This window comes from Salmo trutta, chromosome 12 (assembly GCF_901001165.1).
Source record: "Salmo trutta chromosome 12, fSalTru1.1, whole genome shotgun sequence".
Lineage (NCBI taxonomy): Eukaryota > Metazoa > Chordata > Actinopteri > Salmoniformes > Salmonidae > Salmo > Salmo trutta.
This window is the reverse complement of record NC_042968.1, coordinates 26,092,908-26,120,852: the sequence shown is the minus strand read 5'-3', so window position 1 is coordinate 26,120,852 and position 27,945 is coordinate 26,092,908. Positions and strand designations below refer to the sequence as shown.

At 44.1% G+C, this 27,945-nt stretch overlaps 1 protein-coding gene across 2 annotated transcripts; it reads right to left on the bottom strand.

Annotated features, from left to right (window-relative positions):
* Positions 1–366: 366 nt before the first annotated feature.
* Positions 367–27,684, bottom strand: LOC115203261 (enhancer of mRNA-decapping protein 3). 2 transcript variants are annotated; one of them, XM_029767798.1, is made up of 7 exons: positions 27,550–27,684; positions 26,836–27,010; positions 26,395–26,588; positions 18,469–18,831; positions 9,865–10,018; positions 2,058–2,275; positions 367–810 (listed from the first exon to the last, which is right to left on the bottom strand). In XM_029767798.1, exons 2-7 carry the CDS (start codon positions 26,997–26,999, stop codon positions 476–478), a joined length of 1,428 nt encoding a protein of 475 aa, XP_029623658.1. In that variant the 5' UTR covers positions 27,000–27,010; positions 27,550–27,684; the 3' UTR covers positions 367–475. The 2 variants fall into 2 exon arrangements, with proteins under 2 accessions (XP_029623658.1, XP_029623659.1); XM_029767799.1 differs by lacking the exons at positions 26,395–26,588; positions 27,550–27,684 and having other exon boundaries at positions 26,836–27,001.
* Between the last annotated feature and the right edge of the window lie 261 nt (positions 27,685–27,945).

Here is a 27,945-nt window from a genome sequence, read left to right as displayed (position 1 = left end):
TACTGATAACAAGTTCAAACAGGTGCCATTAATACAGGTAACGAGTGGAGGACAGAGGAGCCTCTTAAAGAAGAAGTTACAGGTCTGTGAGAGCCAGAAATCTTGCTTGTTTGTAGGTGACCAAATACAAATTTTCCACCATAATTTGCAAATAAATTCATAAAAAATCATACAATGTGATTTTCTGGATTTTTTTTCTCATTTTGTCTGTCATAGCTGATGTGTACCTATGATGAAAATTACAGGCCTCTCTCATCTTTTTAAGTGGGAGAACTTGCACAATTGGTGGCTGACTAAATACTTTTTTCCCCCACTGTACCAACCAGCAATACAATAAAGTGCACATTCTGAAATCCCCCCATAACCTTTTTTCAGTAACTGTACACATCACCCTCTAAGAAGGCCTTTTGTATTTCACTAGAATGACAACACAATCCTGTTCACAGCCAGGGCTGATATGTTGTAGCAGGTCCTGCTATGCAGCGTGTAAAGGAATAACAAATTTGCAGCCGAAGGGCGAATGGTAGTTGATGCCCACTTCCTGGAACACCTGCTTGGGCACCCCGATGTCACACAGGTAGACCCTAGCCTCCCCAACATCTATAGGCAGGGGCAGGCCCAAAGACAGGGTCCACTTGGCCTCCACGGCCTGCTTCTGGCCACTCACTGGAGGGTCAATGCTGAGTACCGGAGCCCTGTTCTGGTTGGCCCAGTCCGCAGCCGCCAGGTACCAGGCCTGATCCCTTAGGAAGCCGTTCTCATGGCTGTCCAGACAGTTGATGACCAGGTCCACCGGGCTGACCGGCAGGTCTGGGAGGAGAGAGAGGGACATAGATCAGGGTTTCAACTGAAAGCTTCTGTGTAGCTACACCTCCAGCAGAGGGCAACATTGTTTCAGTGTACCGCTGTTAAAAGCAGAAAAGCAGCACAGATTTTACAGTGTCTAGCTAATTTTGCCTTGTGTCTAACTATACTGAACGGAAATATAAATGCAACATGTAAAGTGTTGGTCCCATGTTTCATGAGCTGAAATAAAAGATCCCAGAAATGTTCCGTACGCAAAAGAAAATCGGATTTATCTCAAATTTTGGGCACACATGTTTACATCCCTGTTAGTGAGCATTTCTCCTTTGCCAAGAAAATCCACCCACCTGACAGGTGTGGCATATCAAGAAGCTTATTAAACAGCATGATCATTACTCAGCTAGACCTTGTGCTGGGGACAAAAAGCCACTCTAAAATGTGCAGTGTTGTCACGCAACACAATGCCACAGATGTCAAGTTGAGGGAACGTGCAATTGGCATGCTGACTGCAGGAATGTCCACCAGAGCTGTTGCCAGAGAATGTAATATTAATCTCTCTACCATAAACTGCCTCAAACGTTTTTTAGAGAATTTGGTGTGTGGACGAGTGGTTTGCTGATGTCAACGTCGTGAACAGAGTGCCTCATGGTGGCGGTGGGGTTATGATATGGGCAGGCATAAGCTACGGACAACGAACACAACAGCATTTTATCTATGGCAATTGGAATGTCCAGAGTTACCGTGACGAGTCCCATTGTCGTGCCATTCATCCGCCGCCATCACCTCATGTTTCAGCATGATAATGCAGTCCCATGTCCCAAGGATCTGTACACACTTCCTGGAATCTGAAAATGTCCCAGTTCTTCCATGGCCTGCACACTCAGACAGGTCACCCATGTTTGGGATGCTCTGGACCAGTCATGTGAAATCCATAGATTTGGGCCTAATTTATTTATTTCAATGAACTTATTTACTTATATAAACAGTAAAATCTTTTAAATTGTTGCATGTTGTGTTTATATTTTTTTGTTCAGTATATAACAGAGGGAAGTGTCTACTCTAGATTAGAAAACGATGTACTTTTTATACAGCTCATGCAAAAAAAAAACACACAACAAGGAAGTGGATTCACCATCTTCAATATCTACAGTCCATTTACCTTTCCATTTACAGTCTCATCACATCTAATGATTTCAAAAGCTGATAATATCTGTGAACAGAGAACAAATTTGTTAGTCAGGATAAGTCGGTACCTTTGATGCTGGCCACCTGCTTGCCGCTGGTCTTGCTGTAGAGGGCGAGTTCGTTGGTGATGGACTCCTGCATCTTGACGAAGTTGGGAAGGAAGAGGATGACCTCCACCTCGTGGTTGGCCAGGTGCCGTCCACAGCTGATGCCCTGGGCCCCCTGGACATGGGGGCCACACAGCAGGGCCACCGTGGGACGCTGGTGATTATTCTTAGGTGTCAGCCTGGGGACATCCAAGAGACAAAGGTGATTTGGTTGTTGTCTTATTTTGATTTCTTATCAATACAAATAGTACAAGCCAAGGCCTGGGATATGTGATTACTGGTGGATTAAACAAACTTTGTCTTCATTGAGATAATTAATTGTGCAGAATACAATCATAACTGATCTGAACATCATGATTTGCCGTTTCCACACACTGCAAACAAAGGAGCATTATCATCACCTCAGGACTGCATGGGTAATAAACTGGTTGTTGTGCAAGGGTTTCCCTTTCTTATAAAACACAACTCTTCAACTACAGCATAAACACCAGAGGAAGCCTTTATCTGCAGTCATTGTAATCAAGGTCAGTGGAGCATTGTGTCCTATGTCGATCATAAACCCCTCACGCTTTCAATAGGCTGCTACACCTTCCATGCAAAGTATTGGCTTTCTGTCATGATTAATTGCTAAAGCTACTGTCTATTCATCATAAATATGGTATTTGCATTGACTCCTTCACACGCACAAAGAAAAAAGCCTAAAGCAGAGGGGAAATGGAAGATTCACAGCCTGTCAGACATTCTTGACTTAACAGTGAGAATGAATTGTTAGATACACTAGACGACGAACAGGGGGGGCGCTGTTTTGAAGCCACGCTTCCATTTTGGTGCTCCCCCACCATTGTAATTTTTTTTTTTTTTAAATTAATGTCTACATTTGTTTTTACAATGTTTATTCTATTATTTTTTTAATTATATTTTGTCAGCTAAACACAAACACACACAAATAATATATATAGAAACATTTCTGTAAAGTATCATTTTTAGAAAGTAACAATGTTATTGTCCCCACTACAAAAAAAAATACTTATATCTTCACTGCGTAACTGTATGTACAGATGTTTTTGGAGACCCTTCTGGCAAGAATGCTGTATTCTTTCAAGATTTCAACCGGATTTCCCAGAAACCCCTGTTCTCATCGGTAGTCACCGATGGGATGACTTAGCATCAACATCCGCTGTTGTTGTGTTATCAAGCAGGGGAGGCTGCTGAGGGGAGAACGGCTCATAATAATGGCCGGAACGAAGAAAATGGACTGGCATCAAAGACCTGGAAACCATGTGATTGATGTATTGGATACCATTCCACTGATTCTGCTCCAGTCGTTACCACGAGCCCGTTCTCCCCAATTAAGGTGCCGCCAACCTCCTGTGTTATCTAGTGCAGGGTTTCCCAAACTCTGTCCTGGGCTTTTTATACGCCAACTATAATCCTCATTTTTATATTCGAATAAAAAATATTCTCGTTGTTTCAGCCAGAAAGGCAGCTAATGTTAGCAATGTCAAGGTAACTAGCAGGTTGAGAATAGTTAGTGTAAATTTCCCTGCCTGGTACAATATTAAATAGCAATCTGATGATAGCTAGCAAGCTAACTTACAAAAAGCAGTGTAAAATGTTTTTGTTTTTGACTTCATAGACCTGCATTAATGTAAAATAATCTTGGCTTTGTATGCATTCAGTCCTTTGCCCTTAGGACTCCTATACTAGCTAGCTAATAACATTATTGGGATGGCCCCTTGATTCTCGAGAGCTATTGCTACATATGAAGATGTTGTGCAGTGATTGCAGAAGTGTGATACTTGACCCTTCTGCATGAAAATCAATATTGGTTACTCATAAAAAATACCATGTAGTGAACATTACAATACAATCCTAATAGTGTTGTGTAAATGTTTTTTTTCTGTAGGATTCCAGTTTTGAAGAGCCGCAGCCTGTCCAGGGCTGCAGAAAGAATTGGACAGAAAGAACTTGAAAAGATCTGCCCGACTGCAAGAAGAGAGGCTGGCCGAGATGAAGGTCAGTAAAAACCTTTCACCTGTGGTACCGTTTACCCGTTTCACAACATTCAAATCATATCACACAACATTTGGCATCATGCTGTAATTAAGTTCATGCTTCCAGTCTAACTGGAATTATTTTTGATATCATGGAGTACCGGAGAGCTATCCTAGTATCTCCAGACATCCCACATCGCAGACAATCTCGCTGGTGCACCTGCCTGAATTGCAGGGAGACTCCTGCACCGTACAACACAACTGCTGCCATTTCACAACTGCACTATTTCAGTTATTTATTACCAAGTATGTTTACATAACAGTTGAACACTTTCCACAGCAACACTTTACTTTATTCTTCATTTCGATCACAATTAAGGAAAATACTCAATTTGGTGACATTTTTAGAAGTCATTTTTTTATTTTGTCCTTGGTCTGGGTGACATCAGTTCAGTACTTTATCAGAATGTTTTCATGACACAGTGCTTTTGTTATTTCAAGAAGTTTAAAGATACTACCTTGTATTTTTGTTCATCTCCCTAATAACATTTTATTTGACCTGATCTGTGTAATCAGATCGACTTGTTTTGTACTGTATTTACACCACGGTGGTCCAGCCGTCTTTCTGGATATCTACCCACCTGTGGGTCTGCTAATTTGAAGTGAAAACCGACAAGAGCATAGATAGCCAGGAAAACAGAACAGTTAAGTAAATAATTCTAAAACCATTCCAAAAATACAATAATGACACCAATTTGCAAGATAAAGAATGCACAAATTTGGTTTCTCACACAAGTTTGTCGCCCACACTAACATCCCTTATACATGTTTGGTTGTAGGCCCATAGCTCAGATCCTTCCCCGCTCAAAGGTGTGCTAACTGCATCCTGTGTCGCATGTCGACGTCTCCTTGAAGTTGTAGCGGGTCATCCGTTGTTGGTGGTGGCACTTCAGGGAATATCATTCCCCTTGGTAGCCACAATTGAGAGCCCAGTCTTCTCAACACTGCTCCCTGAAGTTCAGGGATGTAGGTGTAGTCCTGTGCAGTTTTCAATGCGTAGACACTCCACCTTCAAAACTTATTGTAGTCTCCTTTAGCTGAAAGACAGAATAATATTTGGTGAGTAATTTGTCTATAGATTTTCATTACCATCAGTGCAGAGCTGTAGCGTGCAACAAAACTCTAGATCACCTTTACTCCACATACAAAAACACATACAATGGCCTCCCTTGGGCAAATCAGACCATAACTCCATTCTCCTGCTTCCTGCTTTAAAGATATGCATTCATGTTTGTAAGAACGCAGATCTGTTTTGTAAGCCCTGCCACATCCAACGAGCATCAGAGCCGGTGTAGCAGGATTCGATCTTAGTCCTGTATTGACAATTTGCCTGTTTGATGATTCGCCAGAGGGCGTAGCGGATTTCTTATAAACTTCAGGGTTAGTGTACCGCTCCTGGAAAGCGGCAGCTCTAGCCTTTAGCTCAGTGCGGATGCGGATGTTGCCTGTAATCCATGGCTTCTAGCTGGGATATGTACGTACAGTCACTGTGGGGACGACATAATCAACGCACTTAATGAAGCCGGTGACTGATGTGGTAAACTCCTCAATGCCATCGGATGAGTCCCGTAACCTATTCCAGTCTGTGCTAACAAAACAGTCCTGTAGCTTAGCATCCGCTTCATCGGTGCACTTTTGTATTGAGCATGTCACTGGTACTTCGTGTTTGAGTTTTTGCTTGTAAGCAGGAATCAGGAGGATATAGTTATGATCAGATTTGACAAATGGAAGGCGAGGAAGAGCTTTGTATGTGTCTCGGTGTCTGGAGGAAAGGTGATCTAGAGTTTTCCGCCTCCAGTTACACGTGGCTGGTAGAAATGAGGTAAGACGGCAACTCCCATCCTCGGGGGGCCTGATTGGTTTCACACCTTCCCCCAGCCCTATAATAATCACACCTGATTCAACAAATTGCATTCTAAACTAAGGACCATGATTATTTGAGTGAGGTGTGTCAGCTGGGATTGGGGCAAAAGTGTGTCACCAATCAAGTCCCAGAGGACTGGAGTTGCCCATCCCTGACCTAGACAGACATCAAATAAAACATTCCCCATCAATCCCAATTTGGAATACGATTTTACCATTTGACAACTATGAAATATTTGCCTTTGATAACCATCAGTCTTAGATATTCAGAGTAAATACATTAATGGGAGAAGTAGGCTATTAGACAGAACGAGGACTTAATGTTTCCAGTCATTTCATGTAATGTCATGTTACAGTCTTACACTCAATGCATGTATATATTTTGGGCTGTCTGTTTACATCTCAGCCAGACAGCTCAAACGGGGAATAACATAGTAACATCTCTATGCAGTAGGATCATGTTGGGCTAGAATGTCATCAATAATCAAAGTAAATCCTGTGCAGTTCATTTTCCTAAACAGCCTAGCTAGATAGAAGCATAGCATTAAAAGATGCTACTTATTGTTCTTAGCTAGCTAGGGGAAATAAAATGATGGAACAGACAACATAATCCCAAAAAATTTGCTAAAGCCTGTGCTTACCGATCTGATTCTGCTTCAATACTGGATACTGGCTGGAAACAGGCTTGCTAGGTGTTGATGGAAATGTATTCCTTTCATGACTGAAAAATAATATTTCAGGTTCAAAAATATTTTCAAGAGCTTTGACGTCAAGCAATGAAGTCCAGTTCAGATACAACAGCCAACAGGATACAAAACGAGCTAGTTTTAGAATGTTATGTTGTACAACAGCTGACTAAAGCCAGGGCATTCAGATCAAGAAGAAGAGACGTGAAGTTGACACCGTTTCGCCAATGAATCTTGGAAAATCCAGCCGACGAAATGACAGGTTCTAAAACTAGACCCTTCCAATCAAACAAACCGTTGCATTGTGTCTCATTTTGTGTATCTGAAATGAACTTTATGATCATGGCTACTCCGTGCCAGTAGAGTAGTGTGTGAAATAGCTAGCTAGGTAATATCACAGCGTGACTTTCAGACCACAGAAATATAACACTAGGTCAAGCAACGTTACACACATAAATTAGGTAGCTAGTTAGGACTAACTAGTGAAGCTAAATGTTATATTCAAATGAAAAAAAATAACAATGTCAAAGTCAGCTAATAAGCTGCACAAGCTAATAAACTCAGCAAAAAAAGTCACTTCCTCTCACTGTCAACTCCGTTTATCTTCAGCAAACTTAACATGTGTAAATATTTGTATGAACATAAGATTCAACAGCTGAAACATAAACTGAACAAGTTCCACAGACATGTGATTAACAGAAATTGAATAATGTGTCCCTGAAAAAAAGGGGGGGGGTTTAAATCAAAAGTAATAGTCAGTATCTGGTGTGGTCACCAGCTGCATTAAGTACTGCAGTGCATCTCCTCTTCATGGACTACACCAGATTTGCCAGTTCTTGCTGTGAGATGTTACCCCACTCTTCCACCAAGGCACCTGCAAGTTCCCGGACATTTCTGGGGGGAATGGCCCTAGCCCTCCCCCTCCGATCCAACAGGTCCCAGACTTGCTCAATGGGATTGAGATCATGGCTCTTCGCTAGCCATGGCAGAACACTGACATTCCTGTCTTGCAGGATATCATGCACAGAACGAGCAGTATGGATGGTGGCATTGTCATGCTGGAGGGTCATGTCAGGATGAGCCTGCAGGAAGGGTACCACATGAGGGAGGAGGATGTCTTCCCTGTAATGCACAGCATTGAGATTGCCTGCAATGACAACAAACTCAGTCCGATGATGCTGTGACACACCACCCCAGACCACGACGGACCCTCCACCTCGATCCCGCTCCAGAGTACAGGCTTCGGTGTAACGCTCATTCCTTTGACGATAAACGTGAATCCAACCATCACCCCTGGTGAGACAAAACCGTGACTCGTCAGTGAAGAGCACTTTTTTCCAGTCCTGTCTGGTCCAGCGACGGTGGGTTTGAGCCCGTAGGCGACGTTGATGCTGGTGATGTCTGGTGAGGACCTGCCTTACAACAGACCTACAAACCCTCAGTTCAGCCTCTCTCAGCCTATTGCGGACAGTCTGAGCACTGATGGAGGGATTGTGCATTCCTGGTGTAACTCGGGCAGTTGTTGTTGCCGTCCTGTACCTGTCCCGCAGGTGTGATGTTCGGATGTACCGATCCTGTGCAGGTGTTGTTACACGTGGTCTGCCACTGCGAGGACGATCAGCTGTCCGTCCTGTCTCCCTGTAGCGCCGTCTTAGGCATCTCACAGTATGGACATTGCAATTTATTACCCTGGCAACATCTGCAGTCCTCATGCCTCCTTGCAGCATGCCTAAGGCACGTTCACACAGATGAGCAGGGACCCTGGGCATCTTTCTTTTGGTGTTTTTCAGAGTCAGTAGAAAGGCTCTTTAGTGTCCTAAATTTTCATAACTTAGGACCTTAATTGCCTACCATCTGTAAGCTGTTAGTGTCTTAACAACCGTTCCGCAGGCGCATGTTCATTAATTGTTTATGGTTCATTGAACAAGCATGGGAAACAGTGTTTAAACCCTTTATAATGAAGATCTGTGAAGTTATTTGGATTTTTACGAATTATCTTTGAAAGACAGGGTCCTGAAAAAGGGATGTTTCTTTTTTTGCTGAGTTTACAAACTATTGGATGCGTGGCTTGAAAACAACAATCAAAATAAGTAATCCAAAATAAACACTTGCATACATATTTATAACTAAATAGCAAAACCATAATTTCACTTTATATCTAAAAAGATGTATTATCTACCTAACAATGTCTTACATTTTCAGTAGAAAAAAATACAAACTGTCGGTTTTGAATCCCTTCAACTCTCATTGTTCTCTCCACTGTGTGAACGCAAATCCAAGGTTTCCTCTAGTCTTGGCCCGGGCTTTATCGTTTTCCCTTTTCGCCTGTCAGCTCTCCAAATTTCTCAGTTTCTTTGGCTTAGATGGAGGAAGAGTAGCTGCTGCTGGGTCAGGTTGTTTGTCCCTCAGGTCTGTAAGCTAGATATCTCTGCTAGCCAAGTGTGAACATGGGCTCAGCTAGCTATCATACCACTACCCGTTAGAATATCCCTGAGCTGTGCACCGCCTCCTCACAGATGAAAACAAGTCCCTCATTACGAGCAGCACAAAATCTGACCCGACAGTAAAATTAAAATCAATGAATAGACGGGTTCTCAGCTAAAATATTGTTACAGTTGCATCACATTGGATGACCAGTAGCTACTTATTCAAGCTTTTGAACATAAAAAAAAATCGAAGCATTATTTGGCTTTCTGCCCGTTCCCAAAATACATATAATTCCATTCATTCCTATGGAGGACTGCTTCTTCTGAGGACTACCAATATGTCCGACCGGTGGCTTCAAAACCTCTAATTGGCCAATACATCCAGAGTTTCATTGATCAGTGTTTTACAGGGAGCACCCCAAGGTTGTATGCCTGTTTAAAACACCTCACTACAGTTTGTCACCACGGCAACAATACAAGAAACAATGAAAAAAAAATAGTAGGACAAAGGCATGTTTGTATAAACCTGGGTCGTGTTCATTAGGGCACACCGTAGCAAAATGCCTTGGAACTGAAAGCAAAAACTAGCATTTCTTATTGGGCAAGTTCAGATATTGTAGTACCTCCCCATTTCAAACCATTTTCTTTAGTTTCGTGCCTATTGAACACGACTCTGATGTCAATGAAGCCTGTTGCATGTGATGTCACCACCGTAGAGGGAGCCCACCTAGCCACTCACCGGTTGGGGCCCCCCAGTAGAGTGAGGGCCATCTGGCTGGCACACACACCAGTCATCTCCAGCCTCCGCTCCAGAGACAGGCCATGCCGCTCCGCTGAGGCCAGAAGACACTTGTGAAGCTCGTAGGACACACTGGGGACAACCAGGCCAGAGTCTACAGTCAGAGGAGCGAGAGAGACAACAGGGGAAAATAAACATGCATTAGTTGTTATTGAGCCAGATTATAATATATGTTGCTATGAGAAGAGAGAGGCTGGAAGTTTTAAAAAAGTTCCAGATTTTCCCCCCAAATATATGGAAATGGTACTAAAAATAGAACGGTATAGAATCCTCATAATCAGTGTGACTGGACATTATCAAAAGGAACGACAAGGCATAATTCACCAACAGCATGAACTTTCACAATGAGGACAGACAAACACACACACACACACACACACACACACACACACACACACACACACACACACACACACACACACACACACACACACACACACACAGGAACTCTTCAAGGAGTAGGAGTTTATGTAAAAGCAGCACATCCCCTCATGCGAGGAGACAGATCCCTTGGGAAAGCCTCTTCCCTTGACCTGATCTCTTTCCCATCACAGAGGGAGGATTCCTTTCTTCCCCTCTCATTTGTCACTGTTGTCCGACGCAACAACGAACAGATTGGCAGCCCTTTACAAAATATGACAAACATGAAGATGCAAACTGAACTGCCTCTCCTAGCTATACCCCACGGCCTTCTGGAGGGGCTGGGTTCACACGCTCCAGCTCATCCCTGCTGAGCTCCCTCAGCATCCCCATAACCAGAGCTTTTGGCTGAGAAAGACACCGGCAGCAGCACCCCGGGCCCACACACATTTCCGCCACACCTCGCAGAGGACTCCACCAAAACATAAGGGTACCATGACAAAGGGGAAACTTGAAAACAGGTGGTTAAAGTGTACTGGTTGGTACACCTGTGTGCAATGATGATGGCTAGCGTGTGTGGGAGAGTTGCAGCTTGACTTGTTAAGTGAATACTCAGTTCCAAGACCATACACACACACACACACACACACACACACACACACACTGCTCAAAAAAATAAAGGGAACACTTAAACAACACATCCTAGATCTGAATGAAATAAATAATCTTATTAAATACTTTTTTCTTTACATAGTTGAATGTGCTGACAACAAAATCACAAAAATAGAAACTAGAATATGCATATAATTGTTGGCTTTGGATAGAAAACACCCTAAAGTTTCTAAAACTGTTTGAATGGTGTCTGTGAGTATAACAGAACTCATATGGCAGGCAAAAACCTGAGAAGATTCTGTACAGGAAGTGCCCTCTCTGACCATTCCTTGGGCTTCTTGGCTCTCTTTATTGAAAACTGAGGATCTTTGCTGTAACGTGACACTTCCTACGGCTCCCATAGGCTCTCAGAACCCGGGAAAAAGCTGAATGATGTAATTCCAGCCCCTGGCTGAAAAACATTAGCGCCTTTGGTAAGTGGTCTATCAAAGGACAATCAGACTGAGGCGCGTGCACGAGGCTACCCCATGTTTTTATTTTCTCTCTCTTTGAAATAAAACACAGATTCCCGGTCGGAATATTATCGCTTTTTTACGAGAAAAATTGCATAAAAATTGATTTTAAACAGCGGTTGACATGCTTCGAAGTACGGTAATGGAATATTTAGAATTTTTTTGTCACGAAACGGGTCGGGCGCATCACCCTTCTTTACACTTCGGATAGTGTCTTGAACGCACAAACAAAACAGAGGATATTTGAACATAACTATGGATTATTTTGAACCAAACCAACATTTGTTATTGAAGTAGAAGTCCTGGGAGTGCATTCTGACGAAGAACAGCAAAGGTAATAACATTTTTCTTATAGTAAATCTGACTTTGGTGAGGGCTAAACTTGGTGGGTGTCTAAATAGCTAGCCCTGTAATGCCGGGCTAACTACTTAGAATATTGCAAAATGTGCTTTCACCAAAAAGCTATTTTAAAATCGGACATAGCGAGTGCATAGAGGAGTTCTGTATCTATAATTCTTAAAATAATTGTGTTTTTTGTGAACGTTTATCGTGAGTAATTTAGTAAATTCAACGGAAGTTTGCGGGGGGTATGCTAGTTCTGAACGTCACATGCTAATGTAAAAAGCTGGTTTTTGATATAAATATGAACTTGATTGAACAAAACATGCATGTATTGTATAACATAATGTCCTAGGTGTGTCATCTGATGAAGATCATCAAAGGTTAGTGCTGCATTTAGCTGTGGTTTGGGTTTATGTGACATTATATGCTAGCTTGAAAAATGGGTGTCTGATTATTTCTGGCTGGGTACTCTGCTGACAATCTAATGTTTTGCTTTCGTTGTAAAGCCTTTTTGAAATCGGACAGTGTGGTTAGATTAACGAGAGTCTTGTCTTTAAAATGCTGTAAAATAGTCATATGTTTGAGAAATTGAAGTAATAGCATTTCTAAGGTATTTGAATAACGCGCCACAGGATTCCACTGGCTGTTACGTAGGTGGGACGATTTCGTCCCACCTACCCTAGAGTGGTTAAAACAAGTCAAAATAAGGCTCAGTAGTGTGTGTGGCCTCCACGTGCCTGTATGACCTCCCTACAACGCCTGGGCATGCTCCTGATGAGGTGGCGGATGGTCTCCTGAGGGATCTCCTCCCAGACCTGGACTAAAGCATCCGCCAACTCCTGGACAGTCTGTGGTGCAACTTGGCGTTGGTGGATGGAGCGAGACAGGATGTCCCAGATGTGCTCAATTGGATTCAGGTCTGGGGAACGGGCGGGCCAGTCCATAGCATCAATGCCTTCCTCTTGCAGGAACTGCTGACACACTCCAGCCACATGAGGTCTAGCATTGTCTTGCATTAGGAGGAACCCAGGGCCAACCGCACCAGCATATGGTCTCACAAGGGGTCTGAGGATCTCATCTCGGTACCTAATGGCAGTCAGGCTACCTCTGGCGAGCACATGGAGGGCTGTGCGGCCCCCCAAAGAAATGCCACCCCACACCATGACTGACCCACCGCCAAACCGGTCATGCTGGAGGATGTTGCAGGCAGCAGAACGTTCTCCACGGCGTCTCCAGACTCTGTCACATCTGTCACGTGCTCAGTGTGAACCTGCTTTCCTCTGTGAAGAGCACAGGGCGCCAGTGGCGAATTTGCCAATCTTGGTGTTCTTTGGTAGCATTGCCTTTAAATTGTTTAACTTGGGTCAAACGTTCCGGGTAGCCTTCCACAAGCTTCCCACAATAAGTTGGGTGAAATTTGGCCCATTCCTCCTGACAGAGCTGGTGTAACTGAGTCAGGTTTGTAGGCCTCCTTGCTCGCACACGCTTTTTCAGTTCTGCCCACAAATTTTCTATTGGATTGAGGTCAGGGCTTTGTGATGGCCACTCCAATACCTTGACTTTGTTGTCCTTAAGCCATTTTGCCACAACTTTGGAAGTATGCTTGGGGTCATTGTCCATTTGGAAGACCCATTTGCAACCAAGCTTTAACTTCCTGACTGATGTCTTGAGACGTTGCTTCAATATATCCGCATCATTTTCCCACCTCATGATGCCATCTATTTTCTTCGGCTTGCAAGCCTCCCCCCTTTTCCTCCAAACATAACGATGGTCATTAGGGCCAAACAGTTCTATTTTTGTTTCATCAGACCAGAGGACATTTCTCCAAAAAGTATGATCTTTGTCCCCATGTGCAGTTGCAAATCGTAGTCTGGCTTATTTATGGCGGTTTTGGAGCAGTGGCTTCTTCCTTGCTGAGAGGCCTTTCAGGTTATGTCGATGGCCAAACTGACCAATTGGGGGAGAAGGCCCTTGGTCAGGGAGATGACCAACAACTCTTTGGCCTGAATGCCGAGCGTCACGTCTGGAGGAAACCTGGCACCATCCCTACAGTGAAGCATGGTGGTGGCAGCATCATGTTGTGCAGATGTTTTTCAGCAGCAGGGACTGGGGGACTAGTCAGGATCGAGGCAAAGATGAACGGAGCAAAGTACAGAGAGATTCTTGATGAAAACCTGCTCCAGAGTACTCAGGACCTCAGACTGGGGTTGAAGGTTCACCTTCCAACAGGGCAACGACCCTAAGCACACAGCCAAGAGAATGCAGGAATGGTTCGGGACAAGTCTCTGAATGTCCTTGAGTGGTCCAGCCAAAGCCCAGAGAAAAATGGGAGAAACTCACCAAATACAGGTGTGTCAAGCTTGTAGCGTCATACCCAAGAAGACTCAACGCTGTAATCGCTGCCAAAGGTGCTTCAACAAAGTACTGAGTAAAGGGTCTGAATACTTACGTAAATGTAATATTTCAATTTTTTATAAATTAGCAAACATTTCTAAAAACCTGTTTTTGCTTTGTCATTGTGGGGTATTGTGTGTAGATTGAGGAAAAAAATATTGAATCAATTTTAGAATAAGGCTGTAATGTAACAAAATGTGGAAAAACTCAAGGGGTGTGAATACTTTCCGAATACACTGTGTGTGTGTGTGTGTGTGTGTGTGTGTGTGTGTGTGTGTGTGTGTGTGTGTTTTATATAGATATCTATCTATATCTCTACTGCTCTGGTCAGGTCTGTTTGTCAACAACAGGAAAGACCAGCCCAGGGAACATGGTTCCTAGGTACTGCCACAACCATGTCATTATTCTGGTAGCTGCTCACGGAGCCCTTTACAGAGCCCTGTGTTAATCTCTACCTATAGCCCATGGCACATTAGTCTAGAGAGGAACAAAGACTAGCTGGAGGGGCTGCACGGCTCAATATCCCTTTGATAGTGAAGCAGGTAAGACCTTAATGGCCTGTTCCAAAGCGTTGGCCTGGCTATTGAGTGCTCAGCGTGGCCTCACTCCTCATGTATTGTGTGCATGCAGGCACGCATGCAGTTATCAGAAACACACAGGCATATCACTCAAGTCAGAACACACGCAGTGTGACATGCAAGCAAACACACACCTGCAAACAGCAGATAGACGGATGTCGTGCCTGGGTGAAATTAACCTTATCTCTTCCCTGTTCGTATCTCCACATCCCTCCCACTGTTCCAGTACAAGGACAGGTAATATGTTACAGTGGTGTGGGAGAAACCCAGTCTACTCTGCTGCGCCGTTCCTCAGACAATCACGTGAGCGATAAGCACACAGCAAAGTTAACTGCTCCTTGTCATGCAACCTGCTGCTGAGGAGAGGGAAAGGGAGAGGTGGGAGTGGCACTATGATCTAATTGCTTTTTGACCACCCCCCCCACCCCCCCAGCTAGATGTGTTTGTAAGGAATTCCCCTGCTACAGCACCCCACCCCGATCCTGTGTACTCTCTCTGTCTCTCTCTCACACACACAAACACTCCACTACACGCAATCCTCAACCGGGTAGCCAGGAGCACACAGCGGCAGTAAAAAAAACTGAGCTGGAAGCAATTCTTCAAGCATGACAATGAGAACATTGAAGCTGAAATCAATACACACACGCAGGGTAGAAGCGAGCCATGGGTGATTAGGGCTGGCGCTGAGAGAGTGAGAGAGCGAGAGAGAACAAGGAGTGCGGTTCCAGTTTCACAAGGCTCCTCCAGACTACAGGCCTGTTACTGCTGCAGTACCAAGGGGCTGCGAGCCTCTAACACTCCATAACCTCAGCCCTCATAACTAAGATTAATGCAGGTCAATTGATTAGAAAGTTCCATTTGAGGGCCTCCTGTGTGGCGCAGCGGTCTAAGGCACTGCATCCCAGGTTGTCACAACCGAGAGTCCCATAGGGCGGCACAAAATTGGCCCCGCGTCGTCCGGGTTAGGGGAGGGTTTGGCCCGGGGGGCTTTACTTGGCTCATCGCGCTCTGTAGCGATGAGACAAGATCGAAATTGGGGAGAAAAAGGTTCAAAAATGTAAATATAAGTTCCATTTGCTCTCATGCCACCGGACCAGGGGAATCAATAGTTGTGAATAACACTTGTCCTCAGCTCTCGCTCTCTCTCCTGTCACTCTCTCAATCAAAGATAGTTTGCAGGGCAGTGATTTGATTTGTTCTGTAGCTTTAGTGTGTTTGCAGTGAAGAGATTTGAGTACATGTGTAGCAGTGGATGCTGCTGAGGGGAGGAAGGCTCATAATAATGTCTGGAACAGAGCAAACTGAATGTGTTTTATGTTGTTGATACCTTTCCACTTTTTCCATTCCAGCCATTACCACGAGCCCGTCCTCCCCAATTAAGGTGCCAACGTGTAGATGAGGAGTGGTTTAACACGCATAGGAATTAGCAAAGTTTCCATCGAAACGGAATAAGGCCAATGATGCACCACACACATAGTCTTTAGACTTGTCTACGTGCAGACAGACAATATGTTATGCCAACGCCAAACATTTGTTTTCCTAGCCCCTTTTCTGTTGTCTCATGTTGTTGATTTAAATGTTTACAGTGGATAGGAATGGATTAAGGTGAGAGTAGCCTAGAGTAGAGTAAGGGTTTGTTCAACTTGTAGTGTGGTTGCATCATTCCCTATGGGCCCTTAGCAAAAGTAGTGCACTATATAGGGAATAGGGTGCCATTTGAGTGGTAACCTGTGTGTGACTATGAGAGGTGCTGTTTATGTAAAGCTCAGAGCGGTCTGATAATTACAAGGTACAGAGGATGGGGCTTAGCATGACAGCGTTCAGGCAGAAAGAGGCAGAGGTAGCAGACCTGCCCAGCCCGTTTGGTAAAAAGAGAAAAGCATCCACATTCAGCTCTTAGTTCTCAGCACCAGGGGCAAGGCTTTTAATGGCCACCTGGCCCGCATTGTTGTCTTCATAGTCACCGCACTGCTGTCGCCATGATAACGCTGGCTAGCGGCCATGTTAGGCTACTTAGAAAAAAGTGCCAATGTCATAACCCTTTCTAAGAACTGTTGCACTTTGCACATACCTGTATGTCGGTACAGTATGTACTATTTGAGGCTAGGGCTCACATGCATGTAGTGAGTCATTTCATGTAGTGATTTAAGTTATCCAGCGAGGTGTATCTGTGTAGTATCTTTGTCTGGGAGTATTTCGTCAGCTGGCAACAGAAGCATAACACTCCGATCTCCATGGGGGCACAGAATGCATTCTATGACTAATAGCGATGGTACTGGCATAGCTATCCTCTTTTCCCTAATGAGAGAGCGAGCATGTGTCTGTGTGTGTGTGTGTGTGTGTGTGTGTGTGTGTGTGTGTGTGTGTGTGTGAGCTTGTGTTCCACTTAGACCTATATCACTTTATGCCAACACCAGAAACCAGATTTGACTGGTACTGATCCCCTATCCCTACAGCGTAGTGATTGGTCCAGCAGAGGCAGAGTGACAGGTGTTGCTCTTCTTGTCACACCCTGGAATCCAGGCCAGGGGCCTAGCACTTATCTCCTGTATGAAACCATTTATGTAACACACTTATAAAGAGTGTTGTTGAGGTGTGGGAGAGCGGCTCCTCTTCCCAGAGACGGACTGGGACTGCATGGTGTGGTGGGGCAGTGAGCTCAAAAGTCCCCTGCTGCTTCAATCAAAAGAGTAACCAGAGTTGGATCCCAGCCAGCCCAGCACATTGCGGAAGTGGGAGGCGGCCCTCTCTGGCCTATAGGAGACAGTCAAACCCACACCCAGCAAAGAGCTTCAGTGTTGCATCACAGAAGCACAAGAGGTAGGCCTACATTAGACCCACACTGTCACTCGGAGAACGTACACTATTTCTGTCTAAAGTCAACAACACTGACATGGAGGGGGAATTCAACTAGTTTCCAAAGGAAACATGACACTCATTATCATCAGTCCGCAAGACACGCATGCAACAGAAAACATCCTGAGGGTAGAACTTGTGTCGGTCATCAATTCTTTTAATTTTACAGAGGGACAAAAAATATATATTTTTAATGGTAAATCCCCATTCTTTGGTTGAATGGGTCACCAATCTACAGTGATTTTCCCATCTCTGAGCTACACGAAAAACATTCTAGTATCTGTATGGACAGAGAAGACTAGATCATTAGGTGTGTGTGTGTGCACGGTGGGTGTGTGTACACGGTGGGTGTGTCACTCCTTAGGGAGAAGCCAGCAGTGATTACTGAGAGGGAGAGGCTCAGCCTCTTCACCACACGCTGAACACGGGCTTGGCTGTGACCGGAACCTATATCTCTCCCCCATCACATCTCCAACCCGATGGGCTTCACTGAGAATACCGACACCATTGTAATTCCTCACGGTTGCGTCCAATTACTGGGGCAATTTTCTTATTGCCTATTAGTTTAAGGCCTATTTTAGAGCTGTACACAATGTCCTGTCTCTCCACTAGTCTGGCTCGCTTAGCCAAACCCATGGGTCTACTGTAGCCTCAATAGATCCAGCGCCTGGGTTGAGACACACTCAGGGCCTAAGGGCACTGGCAGGCAGGCCTCTGGAAGTGAATGTGTGATGAAAGATGTGAATGGAGAGTGCTCTATCTGTCTAACCCTGAGGGCAGCAGGTTTCTAGATGTGGATGTGTGATATATATGTGAATGGAGGAGGGTGCTCTCTCCCATGGTGAATGTGAATGGAGCCAATGGAGGGTGTTGTGTTGTCTTTCTCTTACCAGTGCAGTACTCCTTGCCCCCGTGTTGTGGGACCGTGATCTGCTGGTAGACGACTGGTTTGACCTCCAGGATGTTCTCGTCGTGACGGTAACGTGTGGGTGTACCGCGTTCACCACCGGGCGTACCACGGGAACGTGCCCCATTGCAATCTGTGCCGTCAATCTGCGAGAACACGGCTGCCTTGTCGAACAGTGCCAGGTTTGCCTCAAAGTCAAAGTCTGTGTCCAGACCCTCGTCCATGTCAGCACCAAAACACTCATCGTCCCTGAGCCTCATCTGCCCTCCTCCTCCTCCGTTCTTCACTCCGTTCTTCTTCGGCGTGGCCTGGTTTGGCCCTCGGTTACTAGATGATGCTGGAGGTCCTGAAGAACATGAATCAAGACATTAGGAGGATGATTAACCCCAAATTATTTTTACAATACATATGCCTATAGCCTGACTAGCAATTATGGTGCACATTAATCCCAGTTAAGAGGGTAATATTTCAGACTGGAGTCCATAAATCTCTGTCTGGACTCCAGTCTGCTCTCTAATGTGTCCCCAATACTGATCTTATCCTATGGCTGTATCAGGAGCTACAGTTATATAACAAGCAACATCAATAGCACATTAATAACACAGGCTAGTAATTTTCTATCAACACACAATCCTCAACACACAAAGTTTAGATACATGCATGGCGCACTAACAAATCAAAAAGAACCAACTGGAAAAAAAATTACTGGAAAAACCGGGTGTTCAACCCTAACCGTGATGAGGTCTCACGCTAACCTAGAGAGAGAGAGAGAGAGGCACGCAAGTGTCACTCTGACAGCTAGGTACTTTAGGCTCTCACGCAAGATACACACCAAGACTCTCAGTCAAGTCACGTACACACTACTGTTGTCACAATGGCGTTGTCACCCAATCACACCAACTGATCTGAGACCTGCTACTATATCAATGTATTTTCGAAAAATCTGTTCATTTGTGTGCATTAGCTTTTCAACATAGGCAAACATTTTACAATGAGACCACATAGAGTATAATTACCTACAGGTCTATTGTAAATCTCTGTGAATCAGATGCCTGAATGCACTGGGCAACGCTCCAAGTCAAGCAGAGAACAATGAACACCAAGTTAGTACTAGTGTCTGATAGAAGCAATGTGAAAATGTGAGCTGTAAGAATCTTAGGTTCAATGACAGCTGAAATACTTGAACAAAACATGAATTTGAGCCATGTGAAAAATAATTGACTGAAACTACACGGTGAACTACATTTCACAGAATGATTAAACATGAACCATATTTAAGTTACACATGTTACAAGCAAATGTTGGCCAATACTCTTACAGAAAAATGAATCACGATGACACCGGTGAGATAAACACACAGGAGTTAAACTGAAGTGAGTGACAGCGTGCTGTGACAGCGTGTGAGGCTTGTCAACATGTTGCTGTGTTGTGTGGAGGGAAATGTCTTCACATGCAAGGTAAGACTGACAGAAGGAAAACAATGTCAGTCAGCCGCAACAACTCCCTCTGTGTGTGTGTGTGTGTGTGTGTGTGTGTGTGAGACAGTCCAATCAAGAACAGGAAGGATGAGCTTTACTGTACACTTAATGGTATGTACCAGGGGCACAGGAAAAACAAAGGACTAATAGCATGTATAGGAACATGTTTATATGGATTTCTTTTTTTTTTAAAGCAAAAATGTGAAAGGGTCAGCCCAACCCCTGCCACTCAGCACTTCAGGCTCATGCAATTTGTGCATTAGCTCCCTTGGCTGCTGGCCCAAGAATCCGGAGATTAAAATAAAAAATCCAAAGGTAAACAGTGCTTCCACAATTGATATGGCCTGGCCCCTTCCAAGCGCACTGCCACTGGGACAACATGGCTTCCTGTGGGGGGGGTCCTGTCCTGAGCAGGAGAGAGGGAGGGAGAGGAGACGGAGAACATAAGGGCACGTAAGCCAGGCCTTGCATAACCTCCTCTTTAGGAGCAGACACAGCGAGGGGGGAATGTTTATTGATCTTAGTCACACACGTATTGTAAAGAGGAACTTTTGTACAAGCCTTTTGCACGCTATGGGAATCTGGGGAAGTCACAGCATTGCAAACAGTGCCTGGCTGCTTCCACGCACAGGCTTGTTAACAGTAACCTAGTGACCCCATAGACTAGAGGAAAGGACACCGGTTCAGACAGACAGACAGAAATAAACTAGACTGATTAAGCAGATAACTATTAAGTAGCTATTTTAAAAGGGTCGCTGCTTTATGTAACAATGGAGCCGGAGAAGAAGGCTGACGTTATACGTGTCCCCAACCGATTGTTTTTTTTGTTCGTTTAGAACTTATTTTGTACATAATGTTGCTGCTACCATCTCTTATGACCGAAAATAACTTCTGGACATCAGGACTGGATTACTCACCAGAATCCTTTTTTTCCTTTAACGAGTCTGAGGAGCCCGACGCGAATGATTGTCTGCTTTCTAGAGAACAAGCCCAGATACCCGTGATTTGTGCAAAGAGGTGGCTGAGACAAAGTGGCCAGAGGGCAGGCTGCCTCCTGAGAATTCGTAGGTGATCGAATAAACCCCCACTTGCTTCCACTCTGCTAGCAAACATGCAATCTTTGTAGAATAAAATCGATGACCAACGCGGAAGATGAAACTACAAACGGGACATTTAAAAATTTTAATATCTTATGCTCAACGGAGTCGTGGCTGAATGACGACGCTATCAACATACAGCTGGCTGGTTATAAACTGTACCGGCAGGACAGAACAGCGGCGTCTGGTAAGACAAGGGGCGGCGGACTATGTATTTTTGTAAATAACTGCTGGTGCACGATATCTAAGGAAGACTCGAGCTATTGCTCACCTGAGGTAGAGTATATCATGATAAGCTGTAAACTACACTATCTACTTAGAGAGTTTTCATCTGTTTAAATACCACCACAGACTGAGGCTGGCACTAAGACAGCATTGAAGGAGCTATATTCCGCCATAAGCAAACAAGAAAACGCTCACCCAGAGGCGGCACTCCTAGTGGCTGGGGACTTTAATGCAGGGAAACTTAAATCCGTTTTACCAAATTTCTATCAGCATGTTAAATGTGCAACCAGAGGGAAAAAAACTCTGGACCACCTTTACTCCACACACAGAGACGCATACAAAGCTCTCCCTCGCCCTCCATCCTCTGATTCCTGCTTACAAGCAAAAATTAAAGCAGGAAGCGCCTGTGACTAGATAAGTAAAAAAGTGGTCAGATGAAGCAGATGCTAAACTACAGGACTGCTTTGCTAGCACAGATTGGAATATGTTCTGGGATTCCTCCGATGGCATTGAGGAGTACACCACATCAGTCACTGGCTTCATCAATAAGTGCATTGATGACATCGTCCCCACAGTGACCGTAGTACATACCTCAACCAGAAGCCATGGATTACAGGCAACATCCCCACTGAGCTAAAGGCTAGAGCTGCCGCTTTCAAGGAGCGGGACTCCAACCTGGAAGCTTATAAGAAATCCCGCCATGCCCTCCGACGAACCATCAAACAGGCAGAGCATCAATACAGGACTAAGATCGAGGACTAAGATCGAACCGTACTACACCGGCTCTGATGCTCGTCGGATGTGGCAGGGCTTGTAAACCATTACAGACAACAAAGGGAAGCACAGCCGAGAGCTGCCCAGTGACACGAGCCTACCAGACGAGCTAAATCACTTCTATGCTCGCTTCGAAGCAAATAACAGTGAAACATGCATGCGAGTCCCAGCTGTTCCGGAACACTGTGTGATCATGCTTTCCGCAGCCAATGTGAGTAATACCTTTAAACAGGTCAACATTCACAAGGCCGCAGTGCCAGATGGATTACCAGGACGTGTACTGTGAGCATGCGCTGACCAACTGGCAAGTGTCTTCACTGACATTTTCAACCTCTCCCTGTCCAAGTCTGTAAAACCTACATGTTTTAAGCAGACCACCATAGTCTCTGTGCCCAAGAACACTAAGGTAACCTGCCTAAATGACTACCGACCCATAGCACTCACATCTGTAGCCATGAAGTGCTTTGAAAAGCTGGTCATCAACACCATTATCCCAGAAACCTTAGATCCACTCCAATTTCCATAGTACCCCAACAGATCCACAGATGATGCAATCTCAATTGCACTCCACACTGCCCTTTCCCACCTGGACAAAATTAACATCTATGTGAGAATGCTATTCATTGACTACAGCTCAACGTTCAACACCATAGTGCCCTCACAGCTCATCAATAAGCTAAGGACCCTGGGACTAAACACCTCTCTCTGCAACTGGATCCTAGACATCCTGATGGGCCTCCCCCAGGTGGTAAGGGTAGGTAACAACACATCCGGTCACGCTGATCCTCAACACAGGGGCCCCTCAGGGGTGCATGCTCAGTCCACTCCTGCACTCCCTGTTCACTCATGACTGCACGGCCAAGCACGACTCCAACACCATCATTAAGTTTGCCGATGACACAACATCGACAACAACGAGACAGCATATGGGGAGGAGGTCAGAGACCTGGCCGTGTGGTGCCAGGACAACACCCTCTCCCTCAACGTGATCAAGACAAAGGAGATGATTGTGGACTAAAGGAAAAAGAGGACCGAGCATGCCCTCATTCTCATCGACGGGGCTGCAGTGGAGCAGATTGAGAGCTTCAAGTTCCTTGGCGTCCACATCACCAACAAACTAACATGGTCCAAGCACACCAAGACAGTCGTGAAGTGGGCACAACAACACCTATTCCCCCTCAAGAGACTGAAAAGATTTGGCATGGGTCCTCAGATCCTCAAACGATTCTACAGCTGCACCATCGAGAGCATCCTGACTGGTCGCATCACTGCCTGGTATGGCAACTGCTCGGCATCCGACCGCAAGGCACTACAGAGGGTAGTGCGAACGGCCCAGTACATCACTGGGGCCAAGCTTCCTGCCACCCAGGACCTCTATACCAGGCGGTGTCAAAGGAAGGCCCTAAAAATTGTCCAAGACTCCAGCCACCCTAGTCATAGACTGTTCTCCCTGCTACCGCACAGCAAGCGGTACCGGAGCGCCAAGTCTAGGTCTAAGAGGCTTCTCAACAGCTTCTACCCCCAAGCCATAAGACTCCTGAACATCTAACCAAATGGCAACCCAGACTATTTGCATTGCCCCCCCCTTACACCACTGCTACTCTCTGTTGTTATCATGTATGCATAGTCACTTTAATAACTCTACCTACATGTACATATTACCTCAACTAACCAGTGCCCCCGCGCATTGACTCTGTACCAGTACCCCCCTATATATGGTCTCGCTATTGTTATTTTACTGCTGCTCTTTAATTACTTGATACTTTATTTCTTATCCATATTTTTTTTAACTGCATTGTTGGTTAAGGGCTCGTAAGTAAGCATTTCACTGTTAGGTCTACACCTGTTGTATTCGGCGCATGTGACTAATAAAATTTGATTTGATTATGGGTTGTGGTTATTTTACCTGGCAGAAATTACAGAAAAGTATTCTCATAGTAAATTATTAACCTCAGATGTACTAAAACATTTGTGCCAAAACACTGCAGGGATTTCTGTGTCTGATAAACAGAAATAACAGAGCAGGGACCAAACAAAAGAAACAGAAGCCCTTAATGTATGAATGTGCCGGTCAGGTAAAACAGTGTAACCTTTCCCTTCCTACCCACAGAGCCTAGGTGTCTCTCAGAAAAGACAAGCGCATAAATGTTACTATAATCAAAAAGAGAAAAAGAATGCCAGGTGAAGCAATGTGTTGGCTCGGCTTCAATGACTGCTGACAAACTGTGCAGAGCCTAGAGATTAGGGAGTGGATTTACATGTGACACTGATACTTGTAGTTTCACATTTCCTCCTGTCACTGAATAAGGAAAAGATCAACAATGACAACTTTCTGCTCTATAATCACAGTCAGATTGTGAGAAATATGTTCATGACTGTGCTTAAACTGTCTTATGTAAACATGTCATAATTGAGAAATAGCCTCGTTCCCAATGTGATAATGTGTTGAGTGTACTTTCTAAATGGGATTAACTGTTACAGTTGGCACCAAATTCAATGAGTAAACACATGAAGTGGCAAAATAGAGTGCAGGTCAAATGTATTAGCCTACATCTAGCACACATAAGCAACAGAGGCAGAGATAAAAAGTGATGTAGTCATTGAGTGTGATGGTTAAATAAAAAGGGTTAAATAAATGGTGTAAGAGTCTGGTGCAATATATAGTGCATTCAGAAAGTATTCAGACCCCTTGACTTTTTCCACATTTTGTTACATTACTAGGACTGTGGCGGTCACGAAATTGAATCAGCCGGTGATTGTCAAGCAAATAACTGGTCGGTCTCACGGTAATTGACCGTTAACTAACAAACACATTTAGCATCTCCTGGCTTCCACACATAGCCTACAAGCCACTGATGCAGACCTTTGGAACATCTATATTAGAAAAGTATAATAAATCCATGTAATATAGCATACACCATCACAATAAATCAATTATTTATTTTAGACAGGTCTAAAGAAGCATGATATGAATAAAAAGTAGTCTATTTCAGAAGAACAGAATAGCATACTCTGAGTTATCCTTATGTTAGGCCCTGATCTGGCAATGCCAAATAGCTGTGGGCTACACTAGTTCATTTAGAAACAAGATTTGCGTAGAATTCTGTAGCATTATTTTATAGTATGAAGAATACAATTGAACATAGCTGAATAAAATATAAATATTTTCTCCAAATGATTTGATGGAGTGCGCACATGTGGCTATTCTGTGTTGAGCGGTTAATAAAGAAATAGCTACTCCTATATGCTTAATTTAGAGTTATTAATGTAACTTTAGTTGTTCTACAAACATTGGGCTATATGTTTTGATTTTTAATACATTGTAAGGCTGCATGATGCGACTAATGATGATTTGAAAAAAAGTCGCTTGAAAGGCATGAGCTCTCCTTTGTTTTTTCGCAGGCTGTACACTTCATTTGTCTCTCATTCACAATTTGACAGCACTTGACGCCCCAAATTTCACGGCAGCATCCCCTTTGTGGCTGTAATGCACCCTAAAAAAATCCATGCCTTTTGCGGCCAGTGGCCGTTGTGCCCTTCTCCCATCACGTGAATGGTTATGTCATACAGAAATAAACCATTTACAGAAGTATTCAGACCCTTTACTCAGTACTTTTTTGAAGCACCTTTGGCAGCGATTACAGCCTCAAGTCTTCTTAGGTATGACGCTACAAGCTTGGCACACCTGTATTTGGGAAGTTTCTTCCATTCTTCTCTTCAGATCCTCTCAAGCTCTGTCAGGTTGGATGGGGAGCATTGCTACACAACTATTTTAAGGTCTCTCCAGAGATATTTGATAGGGTTCAAGTCCAGGCTCTGGCTGGGCCACTCAAGGACATTCACAGACTTGACCCGAAGCCACTCCAGCGTTGTCTTGGCTATGGAAACAGGATGCACCGAAGCTTAATTTTGAGTCTCATAGCAAAGGGTCTGAATACTTAAATAAGGTATTTCTGATTTTTAATGCATTTGCAAAAATGTCTAAATACCTGTTTTTGCTTTGACATTATGTGGTATTGTGTGTAGTTTGATGAGGATTTTTTTTTTTTAATCTATTTTATAATAAGGCTGTAACGTAACAAAATGTGGAAAAAGTCAAGGGGTCTGAATACTTTCCAATTGCACTGTACATAAGAAGAAAGGCTGTGGCCTATTCAAATGCACTCAGTCAGACAGAACTCTCTGTGGCTTCTGGAGAACTGCTGATAGGTGGTGTTCCACTACCAGTGTATAAAAAGTCTCCCAGCCCAATTGTTGTTATCTGAGGGGATGTTGCGTCAGGGCCTTGCAACCAGTTTGAAAAATAAAACTCCCAAACTAGTCTTCTCATCTCACCTTTGCGTAAAATGGTAATAGGAGCGGTTGTGGAATGGGTGTTGTTGGCAGGGTAACCACCTCTGCTATTCTGACCACTCTGCCCTGAAGATATGACACCTGGATCAGACAAGACCCCCTGTACAGCACTGGCTCTGCTGACACCACTTTGTGTTTGGATATCCAGGAACTTGAGCTCTCTGATATCCATAGCACTGCAGAGAATGTAAACATTGGCATGTTAACAGCAGATTGCTTAAAACAAATAAGTAGGCCCCTATGTCTTTGTGAAATAACTAGATCAATGCACAGAATGTAACTAGTATGTCTGTAGCCTGAATCTCAGATCTGTTTGTGCCGTCTTGACAAATGCCAACTCCTATGTCATTGTTACCGCAAATTATTTCCTGAAATCTGTGAAGCAGGCTAATCTTTCTGTACTTCACCATGTGAAAGCCTTACCTGAAGGTGACCTCAGGGACAGGGCACCTGACCCCATTGTGGAAAGGTTGTCTGAGAGAGATGGTCTGACTAGTCTGGTCCACAGATGACACTTCTCCCTGGTACATGCCCAGGGTTGGTCCACAGTTTATTGACACCAGACTGCCCAGCCAGTCTGCAGCCATTCTCTCTGGATCTAGCCATATATGGAAGACAGACAACAACTTCACAAATATATTACAGCTTTCTGACCAATGGGAAATGAATGGTGGAACACAGTCTAAGGACTTAGTTACAGGTCTAAAATATGAGTTCCATCCCAGTTACATTGGCTATACAATGGGCTAACAGCAGGGGGTAACCACAGCCCTTACTACTAACGTTAGCTATCATCACTTACCTACTCTGGCAATTACGTCGTTAGCTAGCTAGGTAGGAAACAAACTGGCAATGTAGCTGTCAAATACCCTAGTTAGCTATCACTGTGTTAAATCGGTATCTAGCTAACTAACCAAATAACGTAATTGGCTAGCTGTTCCATTCGAAAAGATGGCTAGCTAACACTACCTAGCTAACTAAATAGCTAGCTACTGCCAAATTGCTGCTAACGTTAACTAAATAACGTTAGCGTAGCTAAATCAGAGATCATGGCTAACGTCGGTTATTAATATAGCCATCCTCTCTACCATTTTGTTATTCATTAAACGCTGTCAGGTAAAATTGAAAAGGATATACCTTGTTTTTGTGTATGATAGAGTTTTTTGTGATGAATTTGCTAGTTTGCTAACAATACTTTCTGAACTCGAAGAATCCGTGTTGTTTCCTGTTCGCAACGTCACTTCCTTAGCTTTCCCCACCAGCGTTCATTGATTGTTTATGCGGGGGGGCACCAATGAGGGCACATGTTGCTGCAAAGGTGTATTAAGGTAACTGCAATTATTATAAACAATTAAGGAATTATGTATAATGCCAACAAAGGTTGTTTTAAATCATTGCACCAATGGCAAGTTTATAGCTTATTTACTCATATAACGTGCTCAGTGTGTGTGCTGATTGTTTTTATAGTAGAAGTCCAAGTCTTGTACACAGATAAGTGATGATATCCAACCCTATCTTATCTAGCTAGTAGTG